Source organism: Selaginella moellendorffii, unplaced genomic scaffold, assembly GCF_000143415.4.
Source record: "Selaginella moellendorffii unplaced genomic scaffold, v1.0 SELMOscaffold_46, whole genome shotgun sequence".
NCBI classification, from domain to species: domain Eukaryota; kingdom Viridiplantae; phylum Streptophyta; class Lycopodiopsida; order Selaginellales; family Selaginellaceae; genus Selaginella; species Selaginella moellendorffii.
In genome coordinates this window covers 1,157,634-1,169,566 of record NW_003314307.1, presented here as the reverse complement: position 1 = coordinate 1,169,566, position 11,933 = coordinate 1,157,634, and the positions used below count along the sequence as shown (strand labels likewise).

The following is an 11,933-nucleotide window of genomic DNA, read 5'->3' as shown; positions in this document are numbered from 1 at the left end:
GGCCAGCGAATATCCTGGCCACGTGTCCGGTTGTCGTGAAGGAATATCCTCCGGGAATATCCGCCCCAGGAGGGTTGATTAGAGGGAGTGGCACAAGTGCACTTTTTTCCACCGCCGTATAGGTCTTCCACTGCGCTTAGGCTAGGTTTTGATGCCCAGGGCGCTCTAGGCGGGGCGCTGGGAGCAGCTCATGGAGCCCTAGAAGTCGATCGATCTGGTCGCGGGGGAGCTAGAAGAAGCTGGGATTTGCGAGGGTTTGCGAGCTTCCAGGATGAAGGTGAAGAGGAAGAGAGGCGCGGAGACGGTAAGCTTTTGGATTCTCGCCCGCGCTTCGGCGGCTTTGCATGCCTCTATAGTTCTTAGGGTTCTGTGTCCGGATTGAGCTGAAATTCGATCGTTTTTCCAGCCACCGCGAATTCGTTCGTTCATCAATAACGTAGTGAGCACGCCATTGGAGAGCATACACACTGTTTTGAGCAGCTTTTACTGGGATTTTGAGAAGGTATGCTCTTCGTCATTTCCACCTGTGCTAAGTGCCATGGTTGTTTCTACCAGGGAGATTTTTTCCACTGGCTGGATTTGATCAACCATTTTGATAGTTTCCTGGAGAAGTTTGTGACGTCGAGGAAAGACCTACAGCTTGATTTAGAGGGTAGCGATGAGAGTGACGTCCCCAAAGAGGCTGTTTTACAAGTTCTTCGGGTCACACGGTGTTTACTAGACAACTGCGTCAACAGGTCTTTCTACAACTCCTTGGAGGTGAGTGGAAGTTTTGTTTTGTACGAGTGAGGAGGTGATAACATTCCGGTTTTGCAGCACCTGACTGTGCTGCTAGCGTCGACCGATCCAGACATTGTTCTTGATACGCTTCTAACACTCGCATCCTACGTGAAGAGGCCGGCACAGGTTGCAAGAGCTTTTCGGGTGCACAGGGATCCGGTCATGAATGGGAAGCTGTTTTCCTTGTCGCAAGGTTGGGGTGGAAAGGAGGAGGGACTCGGCCTGTTGGCTTGCACGAGTAGCAGCGGGTGCGACGCAGAGGCTTGCAGATTAGGATCTTTCCTACATTTTGAGTTCTACAAGGAAGGGGAATCCCGCGACTCGAGTGCATCGGGGCTGCAAGTTATTCACATCGAAAACCTTCATCAGTATCCAGGAAGTGATCTTCAGGTGTTGAAGACGTTGGTGGAGCAGTACAAGGTTCCAGACAACCTGAAGTTCTCGCTGCTGACTAGAATTCGGTTTGCTCGTGCGTTCTCCATCCTTGAGACACGGAGACAGTATGTCCGCATACGGCTCGCGGCATTCACAGCTTTGATACAGTCGAATCCCGACCACGAGGACCTTGCTGCATTCTTCGTGAACGAGCCGGAGTTTGTCAACGAGCTGGTTTCACTGCTCTATCACGAAGATGAAGTGCCTGAGGATGTCCGGATGTTGGCTCTGGGTGCCTTGGCTGGGATGTCGATGGATAGACCACGTCAGGCTGCCGTTTACAGCGTGCTTACTGCGGGTGGGAATTGTGGGATCATACCGACACTGGTGCAGAAGGCTGTAGCGTCGCTAGCAAGCACAACTCCCCACTACTCGCTGAATTTCGTAGAAGCTCTTCTTCAGCTCGTGTCCGTGCTGGTCTCATCTTCTTCCGGTTGTGCGGCACTCCGAGAAGCCGGGTTGATTCCTATCCTTCTGCCGCTGTTGAAGGATACCAACAGGAGACACATACATTTGGTGATTCTGGCTGTGCACATTCTAGAGGCTTTTATGGACTATAGCAATCCAGCGAGCACGCTCTTCAGGGACTTAGGTGGTTTGGATGATACCATCTTTAGGCTGAAGGTCGAAGTTAGTGCTTTCGAGGATGTCTCGGGTGCTAGGCAAGAAGAAGCATCCTCGTCCAAAGGAAAGGCTCCAATCAGCGAAGACGCAGGTCCAACGCACGACATCCCATATCATCACAGGGTTCTGCTCAAGGCACTGTTACGCGCGATATCTCTTGGCACTTATGCACCGGGTGGTAATGCAAGACTTCATGGTTCAGAGGAGAGCTCGCTGCCGTTTTGTCTGAGTACCATTTTCAAGCACGCAAAGCTGTTTGGTGGCGGGGTGTTTTCGCTTGCGGCATCGGTTATGAGCGACTTGATACACAGGGATCCAACTTGCTTTCCGTCGCTGGACAAGGCAGGACTCCCTGGTGCGTTTCTTGATGCCATCACCAGCGGCGTCCTTCCGTCATCGGAGGCTATCTGCTGCATTCCAACTAGCCTCGACGCGATTTGCCTTAACAACGCCGGACTGGAAGCTGTCAAGGACCGTGATGCTCTTCGGTGTTTTGTCAAGATATTTACATCGAAGATGTACTTGAAAGCTCTGGCCAACGACACACCGGGATCCTTGGCCTCCAGCCTGGACGAACTCATGCGTCACGTCCCAGCTCTGCGGGCTCTTGGTATAGACGTCTGCATCGAGATTTTGAGAACGATAGCTGCGATGGGAGGTGCGGTAGACGTTGACACACCCGTGCCTATGGATACTGACGGTGGTGAAGAAAAGCAACCATCGGAGGACCCGGCACCCGAGACTTCAAGCTCAACCGCAGAAAGCTCGCTTTCCGAGTATATCAACAACTCGGTTCGGCTTTTAGAGACAGTGCTCCAGAATGCGGACACAAGCAAGCTGTTTATTGAGAAGGGTGGGATTGAGGCATTGCTGCAGCTCTATACTCTACCGGATTTGCCTGTCTCATTTGGAGGATCTTCTACGGCACACAACATGTCGGTTACCTTCAGGGCCTTCCCTCCTCAACACGCAGCGACGCTAACGAAGTCTGTGTGCAAAGTACTCCGGGAAGATCTTAAGGTTACTCTGGCACTTCTCGAGTCTATAGCAGGTAGCCGTATCTTTGAGTTGGAGACAGGTCTGAAGATGAAGGTTCTAAGGAGCCTGTCCGCAACGGAGTGCTTTTTATCGCTGTCTGCAGTCTTGGTGAGAAGTTCACCTGTGATGCTGGCCGAATTGAGCACAGGGGAGGCTGATATACTGCATGACATAGGACGGGTGCATCGGGAAGTTTTGTGGCAAGTCTGCCTTGCCAGCGAAGGGAAGACAGAGAGCAAGAAGGAAGTGGATGAAGCTTCGGCCAGTGCAGCAAGCTCCTCTTCTGCGAGGGAAAACGAAGAAGACCTGGAAAGCTTGTTCTCCGTTGGTGGAACGGACAGACAAACAGCGGTTCGTAGTGGTCCAGCTGACTGGGGGATAGGTGCAGATTTTTTTGCTCCGGTTCGAACAGACAGCCTTCACCGCCGATCCTCGAGCCGTCGTGAGCCTGTCAGTACCGCCGAGGCTCTCTCACAGATTGCACGAATGGGTCGACTTGCACGGCAGGGCATAACTTCGACAAACATAGAAGTTGACACCGTTGTCGAGCAACCTCCAGTGCAGGAGTCCTCGAAGAGAAAGTCGCCGGAGGTGTTGAACTACGAGATGGTGATGAAGCTTGTTTTGGCAGCGCGAAGCTTGTATCTGGCTCTGGGCAAGTCTATGGTGATACCTTCACGCCGGCGTGACGATCTTGCGACGATGAGCGTTCCTGCTAAGTCTGTGGCTTCGGGCATTGCGAAGGTGTTTCTGGAGAACTTGTCATTTGAGCCAGCCGGGGGAAGTCCGACTGTCAGATGCCGATACTTGGGGAAGGTTGCCGAGGATATACAAGCCGTTCTTTTTGACAGCCGGAGGAAGACGTGCAATACAGTCTTGGTGAACAGGCTTTACGTTTATGGCACCTTCGCACATCTGTTGGAGACGTTTGAAGAGGTTAGCGAGCTGTTATGGACAGTCGGGTTTGGCAACATGCAAGCAGAGAACGGGAAGGAAGCCGAAGCTTCGGATCAGAAGTCCGAAAGTCATTCTTGGCTGTGGAACACCTTGCACAGCTACTTAAAGCTTATAGAGCAGCTGGTTACGTCCACAACCTTGTTAAGTCCGATATCGGTAACACATTTGCTCGTGCAGCCGGTTCAAGACGCACCGATAGCAGCTCCCAAGGACGTGGAACAGTTCGTGCAGAGTATGCAGATGCAGGCACTCAACGCCATTCTTCCCGTCTGGAACCATCCCAGCTTTGCTGAATGCAACACGACGTTTATAACGTCTATCGCTGGTATTATCCGACAAATCTACGCTGGGGCAGGGGATACCAAGTCCAGAAGCTCTTCGGGTGGTGCGAATCCTCGTCTCGGTCCAGCACCAGACGAGGCATTGATCTCGACAATCATGGAGATGGGATTTCCACGTGCTAGAGCGGAAGCAGCACTAAGAAATTCTGAGGCCAGCAGTGTGGAGCTGGCGATGGAGTGGCTGTTCACTCATCCGGAGGAGGTGACTCAGGAGGAAGATGAGCTCGCTCGGGCATTGGCTCTTTCTCTTGGCAATGCCGACGGTGAAGGCGAAGCAGGGAAGGCCACCGAGATGACTGCGGAGGAAGAAGAAATCGTACTGCAAATGCCAGACGTGGAAAAGATGGTGAACACGTGCATCAACATCTTGCAGATGAAGGACGCGGTGATCTTCACCCTCACGGACTTACTGGTGACTATCAGCAATTACAGCAGCGGCCGGGACCGTCCTTTAGTGGTATCCTTCCTCGTGGAGCAACTGAAGCGGTGTCATGCCGAAGGTGCTGATTGGAACCGGCTATCGACTGTCTCTCACTTGATGGCGCTGGTCTTAACTGAAGATACTCCTGCCCGGGAGGTTGCTGCAAAGAGTGGACTTGTCGGCACCAGTTTGGAAATCCTGGCCTCCTACAATGATACCTCCTCGGAAACTCCAGTGTGGGTGACAGCACTGTGTTTGGTCCTGGATCAGATGCTCCAGGTGAAAGTGAACACTGACTCGACGCCTGCTAGCAACGCAAGCTCGAGCTCTAGTGGTGGTGAAGCTCAGGATCAAACACCTTTTGCATCCATCTTGGGAAGGCCTGCGGGATATATGACGGACGAAGAGCGAGAGAAGTCAATGGCCGTGGTTTGCAGGTTGCTGCACATGCCTCTGATGCCCATGCCTTTGCAAGCGGTCTTGCAGCTATGTGCAAGGTTGACGAAAGTCCATGCCATGGCACTGCAGTTTCTCGACGGTGGGGGGCTCACTGCACTGCTGGATATTCCTCCGGCCAACTGGTCTGGTTTTGATGAGGTTGCTGGTGCAATTATCCGGCACCTTATGGAGGATCCTCAGACGCTGCTCCTGGCTATGGAATCCGAAATACGGCACTGCTTTACAGTTGCTGCTCGGCAGAATGGACGCGTCTCTCCGCGCCTTTTCTTGTCAACTCTGGCGCCTGTCCTGACCCGCGATCCAGCGATGTTTATGCAAGCCGCGGCAAACGTTTGTCAGCTGGATTCTAGTAATGGTGGAAGGCTTACCATCACTCTGGTGAAGGAAGAGCGAGAGAAAGAGAAGGACAAGGAGAAGGCCACGGAGAAGGGGAAAGAAAAAGAGCGACAAGGCAGCCGGGGCGAGGTGGCAGCCAGGATCCAGGACAGAGGTGGTAAAAGCCACAAGCGAGTTCCTCATAGCTTCTCCCGCGTTATTGATCAGCTGCTGGAAGTGATTCTGCATTATCCTTCTGGCAAAGGTGGTGATGGTACGTCAATGGAGATAGACAAGAAGCTGGAGAAAACATCATGTGAAACTGAAGCACTGCTTGAAGCGGCTGGTCGTGCGGCGGCGGGGAAAGTGAGCTTCATTCTCAAACTGATGACGGAGATACTTTTGATGTATTCTTCGTCTGTCAGTGTTGTGCTGCGGCGGGACTCGGAGAGTAGCCAGGGCAGGGGTCCGTCACAGGCAGGGGCTGAGGCTGTAGGCCATGGTGGACTTCTATATCACATCGTTCACAGGATTCTACCCGAAGGAATTCACCAAACGCCTGCGGACGTTGTTGAAGTCGGGAAGCTTTCTGAGAGGGCTGCAGCTTTTCTGAGAGCTGTCTGCGTGCGATCTGGTGAAGGAAGGCGGAGGGTGCTCAACGAAATTGTGAAGGCGTTGAATATGGCTACTCAGGCACCTTCGGGATCACAGTCTTCACAACCGACCATCAAGAGGATCCATGCATTCGTCAACTTGATCATCTCAATCTTGCTTTCGCCGTCAACTGGAAATCCTCAGACCTTGGGATTCTCCACTGACATGTCGAAGGCAATGGTTGACGCAGGAATGGTGCGGTCCCTGACGAACAGTCTCCAGGCGGTTGATTTGGACCACCCCGATGCTAACAAGGTTGTCAACGTCGTCCTTAGAGCATTGGAGGTGTTGTCCCGAACTGGAAGCAGTTTGGAGCAGCCTGCCGGGGTCGAAGGTGGCAATCAGAAGGAAGGAGATGCGCAGCAATCTGCAAGTGAAAATCCACTGCAGCTGCAGCACGATGGTGAGATAGCTCAACACGCTGATCAACAAGAGCAGCTCAACAGTTCGTCCATGGCCGAGGACACGAGGCAGGAGCGTGACAATCCTCGCGCTGAGGCTGAAGTTTTCATGCAGGAGGTTGGCGAGGTGCTCAATGACGCTGGAAGAGGGATGGTTTTCCGGGTGAACTCTGGAGCAGATGTAGGGGATGAGGAGGAAGAAGAGGAAGATGAGATGGAAGTTGACGATGGGGAGGAAGAGGAAGAAGATGAGGAGGAAGAGGAAGAGGAGGATGAAGATGCTGAAGGCAACGACGGTGTTCCTCACATGTCACCTCCGGATACTGATGTAGAGGACCAGGACAACAGCCTGAGCGATGACTTCGAAGACATGGGCGACCTCGATGATGGTGCCTGGCAGGGAGATCGGGTGATTGAAGTTCGATGGACTGATGGACTGACGGGCCTCAACCACGTTCACGTACTCGGCCAGAGCAACAGGAACACGGTCGATCTACATGTGGAGACGTTCCAGAACATGAGCATGGACGACATTTTTGGATCTTTCAGACAGTCGAGGGGTGCGGACAGATCCCGTGTCGGGACGTATCGATCAGGTGCTTCCAACGGCGTGCCGAGAGGAGGTGCTTCTCGTCATCCACTTTTGGTGCGACCATCTCAAGGGACTGGGCCTGGAGTGTCGACTGCCTCGCTATGGAGTGGCAACACTATCAGAGACGTAGAAGCTTTGCTGGCGGGTAATTCTGAAGGTACTCGGATATTCATGACGGATCAAGTCACCGATGCGTTGTTTGGAGAACGGGGAGCCTTGCAACCTGCTCAGATACTGGACGCGTCCATGGACCCCATGCTACTGATGGGACGTCGAGGTGGCAGGAGCGAATCGCGTCTTAGCAGTTGGACGGACGACGGGCAAACGCAGTCAGGAACTCAATCAACAGCTGTTGCTCAAGCAGTCGAAAGTGCCTTCGTTGCACGGCTTCAAGCGTTGGCTACGTCTGATGATCAGCCAGAAGCTGCAAGACAAGCGGGTACCGAAGCACCAAGTGCTGAGCCGGCTGCAAATGCAGTTGCAGCTGATGCACCTGCTCAGGAGACGCAAGCTACTGGGGAAGCAGAGCGCCGGGAGCCTTCGGGTATTGCTTGTCAAACAGATTTAGATATGGCGGTACAGGATGTTCCAGCCGGTCAGAACTCTGAACGAAGCCAAGATAGTGGAGGAAGCGGTGCAACTCTTGGTGAAAGTTTGAGGAGCCTGGAAGTCGAGATTGGTAGTGCCGATGGCCGGGAAGAGAATGATAGGCAAGTTCACTCTGAACGGCTCGGTGCGGAAGAAATGATTCCAGCTCGTGGTTTGGAATCGGCTAGTAGGGAGGCTCACATGGAAGTTGACGAAGACCTGGACAATGTTGTCAGCCAGCAAGCCCAAGCGACTGTGCAGGAGGATTCAGTTCAGGCGCAGGCTACAGATCAGCAGGATGCTGGGGAAGAGATCACGGGAAGAAATGATGCAAGCTCTATCGATCCGAGGTTTTTGGAGGCTCTTCCCGAGGATTTACGAGCAGAAGTTTTGGCTTCCCAGCAGAACCAGAGTAGCAGAAACAACGTTGAAAATCATCCGACTCCTCCCACTGAGGAAATCGATCCGGAGTTCCTGGCTGCGCTACCTCCCGAACTTCAAGCTGAAGTGCTTGAGCAGCAGCAGGCTCAGCGCATCTTTCAAAGTCAGCAAGTTGAAGGTAGACCAGTGGACATGGATAGTGCATCAATAATTGCCACTTTCCCGGCTGAATTAAGAGAGGAGGTACGTTTTAGTTTGTCTTTCTTCCATCTCCTTGTTAACATCTCTTGGTCAGGTGTTGCTGACATCATCGGACGCTGTTTTAGCTGCGCTGTCTCCTGCGTTGCTTGCCGAGGCACAGCTGCTTCGGGAAAGAGCCATGGCCAACATTCCGACAAGAAACCCGTTCGGGGGACCTAGGCTTACTGCGAGGAGGACGAACGGCATTGATAGGGGCGTCAGTGCGGGAATGTTTTCAGTTGGTCGCAGATTACCTTCTGCTCGAAGCTCGGGTTCTGCTTCTGGTCCAAAAGAACCCGAAGGGAAGGCTTTGGTGGATGAGCAAGCTGTGAAAACGCTAGTTCGGCTGTTGCGCTTAGCACAGGTTTGTCTTCTTATGTTTCTCGAATGCTTTCTAAACCTGTTTTACATTTTACTGCAGCCATTGATTAAAGGTCTGCTGCAAAGGTTGCTTTCGAATCTTTGTGTCCATAGTGGAACCAGGTCTGCATTGCTCCGTCTTCTATTGGACATGCTCAGGCCAGAATCGGAGGGATACTGTGCAGCCATATCAGCTGATGGTGCGCCCTCTCAGAGGCTTTATGGCTGTCAGTGGAACGTCGTGTATGCACGCGCTCAGCTTTCGGATGGTATTTCTTTTCTTTTCTCTTTTTGTGGAAACCTTTTAACCTTTTTAAACATTGCAGGAATTCCACCGCTTGTTTCTCGTCGAGTATTGGAAGTACTGACACATTTAGCACGTAGTCATACCTCGGTAGCAAAGTCTCTACTATACCTGGAGCAGGAACCATCAGAAAGAGGAAACGAAGCTGCTGATAAGGGAAAGGAGAAGATGTATGAGAATCCGTCTTCTTCGACCGCGAGCGATATACAACCGAAGTATATACCGATAGTTTTGTTTTTAAAACTGCTGGACAGACCACTCTATTCTCGCAGCAGCCAACATCTCGAGCAAGTGAGTCATCCTTTTCTGTTTCCTGACACTAGTAAATGTGAATTTTCTCAACAGGTTCTTGGCTTGCTAGAAGTAGTCACGAGTTGCACTGGTATGGACAGTGATGCGATTGACAACTCAAATGGCCTTCCTTCGGATACTCAGCCATCGGATGCTCCTCAAGAGACATCTTCTGAGTCACCTCAACAGCAACCGGAGAACCCTCCAACTCCATCGATTACTTTGAGTAAAACGGAAGCTGATATTCTTTCAAAGTTGCCAAAGAATGAGCTCTGCAACATGTGCAGACTTTTGGCACAGGATGGGTGAGTTGTCACAAATTACTCGATTGTGGCCTGACGTACTCGTCTTGCAGGTTATCTTCTGTTTCATATTCCCGTGTTTCCGAAGTGTTGAAGAAATTATCGGACGCTGTTCCGTTGCACCGTCGACTGTTTATTTCAGAACTGGCAGACGCAGCTCATAAACTTAGTGTCCCAGCCGTCAATGAGCTGCGGTCGCTGGCGGACAATATTTCCGGTGGAAGCTCTTCGGCTGGAACTGCAATTTTGAGAGTTTTACAGGCTCTTAGCGCCCTTACAAACCGGGACGCTAAAGCAGACGAGCTCCAGGACATCATACGCGAGCTTAACGTCGTTACGGAACCATTGTGGCAGCAACTCAGCATATCCATAGGAAGGATAGAAAGCAGGCTTACTACGAGTTCTTCTTCAAGCATTGTAGGTGCTTTGGGGGCCGTCACCTCTCCGCTTCCCCAAGGGTCTCAGAAAGTGCTGGATTTTGTGGAGGCGTTTCTGGTTTTGTGCGAGAAGCTGAGACCACAGACCGAGGGAACAGGGATTGATCTAGAATCACCAAGCAGCACGTCCGATTGGGCTCACACTGGCAGTTCGAGTTTCAAGTTGACGAATAGACCCGACGAAAGAGGCTTGAACTTTATACGGTTTGCGGAGAGGCATCGTCGGCTTTTGAACGCCTTCTTGCGGCAAAATTCGGGCTTGCTGGAGAAGTCTTTCTCGCTTCTACTCAAGACTCCCAGGCTTATCGACTTTGACAACAAACGAGCCTACTTCCGATCAAGGATCAGGCAGCAGCACGAGCAACAGCACTTCGGACCTCTTCGGATTTCGGTCAGGAGAGCCTACGTGCTGGAGGACTCGTATAACCAGTTGAGAATGCGGACTCCTGATGAAGTGAAGGGGCGGCTTACAGTGCAGTTTCAAGGGGAAGAGGGAATAGATGCGGGTGGCTTGACCAGGGAGTGGTACCAGCTGCTTTCACGGGTTATCTTTGACAAAGGAGCGCTTCTGTTTACGACCGTGGGGAACGAGTCCACTTTCCAGCCCAACCCGAACTCGGTGTATCAGACGGAACACCTTTCGTACTTCAAGTTTGTTGGCCGTGTGGTAAGTACCAGATGTCTTTCGTGGAAGGAAAGTTGTGAAACTTTTTTCGTGGCAGGTTTCTAAGGCGTTATTTGACGGGCAGCTTCTGGATGTCTACTTTACGCGATCGTTTTACAAGCATATACTTGGCACCAAGGTGACATATCACGACATTGAAGCTGTTGATCCCGACTACTACAAAAACTTGAAGTGGCTCCTTGAGGTGCGTCCGTGTGTCCCCTGTTTGTTTTAGTGAAATATGCTCATTGTTTTAATGCAGAATGATGTGAACGACATCCTTGGGCTAACATTCAGCATCGACGCGGATGAAGAGAAGCACATTCTTTACGAAAAGACTGAGGTACTTACAATTTTTCTTGCGACTGGCTTCCAACTTTGTTTGCTACTACAGGTGACTGACCACGAGCTGGTTCCTGGAGGCCGAAACATCCGAGTGACGGAAGAAAACAAGCACGAGTATGTGGATCTCATCGCGGAGCACAGATTAACCACGGCGATCAGACCGCAAATCAACGCCTTCTTGGAAGGCTTCAATGAGCTGGTCCCCAGAGAGTTGATATCCATCTTCAACGACAAGGAACTGGAGCTCCTCATCAGTGGTCTGCCTGAAATAGATTGTAAGTTCTGCTGTTTTGTTTTTTTGATCTTCACTTAACGACGGTTGCTTTTTTGCAGTGGATGATTTGAGAGCCAACACCGAGTACACGGGCTACAGTAGCGGTTCCCCAGTGGTGCAATGGTTCTGGGAAGTGGTACAAGACTTTAGCAAGGAAGATATGGCTCGGCTTTTGCAGTTTATTACGGGGACATCCAAGGTATGCGATAGATGATCTTTTAGACGTTCTTCCAGCTGAGTTAATAATCTTGTGGCCTGTGCAGGTCCCACTGGAAGGCTTTAAAGCACTACAAGGCATCTCAGGGCCTCAAAAGTTTCAGATTCACAAGGCTTACGGTGCACCGGAGCGTCTCCCTTCGGCTCACACATGGTAACTCTCGCTCTCTCCCTCTCTCTCCCTTTCCCTCTCCCTCCATAGTTTTCTAATTCGTTCTTGCGCTCTCGCAGTTTCAACCAGCTCGATTTGCCGGAGTACTCGTCCAAAGATCAAATGCACGACCGGTTGCTCCTGGCGATCCACGAAGCGAGCGAAGGATTTGGATTCGGCTAAAGTGGCTTGTCGCAGGAGTATGTGTAAAATAAGCTTTCTTTTCTTCCCGAGGTGGTGCATTGCCGGACGAAATTTTTTTTTTCCTTCCCTTCTTGCTTTGTTCCTCTTATCTGTATATACACAGCATTTTGCTTCCTTGAAAACGAACAACTAGAATAAATTAGCATATGCCAAGGGAAT

The 11,933-nt window shown here is 51.5% G+C and overlaps 1 protein-coding gene across 1 annotated transcript; it reads left to right on the top strand.

Moving 5' to 3' along the window:
• Nucleotides 1-88: 88 nt before the first annotated feature.
• Nucleotides 89-11,921, top strand: LOC9657021 (E3 ubiquitin-protein ligase UPL1). The gene is made up of 15 exons (XM_002980906.2): nt 89-304; nt 407-502; nt 556-759; nt 817-8,229; nt 8,282-8,590; nt 8,648-8,855; nt 8,913-9,181; nt 9,236-9,486; nt 9,537-10,587; nt 10,643-10,789; nt 10,847-10,927; nt 10,979-11,204; nt 11,263-11,402; nt 11,467-11,573; nt 11,651-11,921. Exons 1-15 carry the CDS (start codon nt 272-274, stop codon nt 11,751-11,753), a joined length of 10,638 nt encoding a protein of 3,545 aa, XP_002980952.1. The 5' UTR covers nt 89-271; the 3' UTR covers nt 11,754-11,921.
• The last annotated feature ends 12 nt before the right edge of the window (nt 11,922-11,933 follow it).

Coding starts and splice junctions, on each gene's coding strand:
- LOC9657021 (XM_002980906.2), top strand. CDS start 272: ATGAAGGTGAAGAGGAAGAGAGGCGCGGAGACG. Junction 10,790..10,846: donor ACTTGAAGTGGCTCCTTGAG/GTGCGTCCGTGT, acceptor GTTTTAATGCAG/AATGATGTGAACGACATCCT. Junction 10,928..10,978: donor TTCTTTACGAAAAGACTGAG/GTACTTACAATT, acceptor TTGCTACTACAG/GTGACTGACCACGAGCTGGT.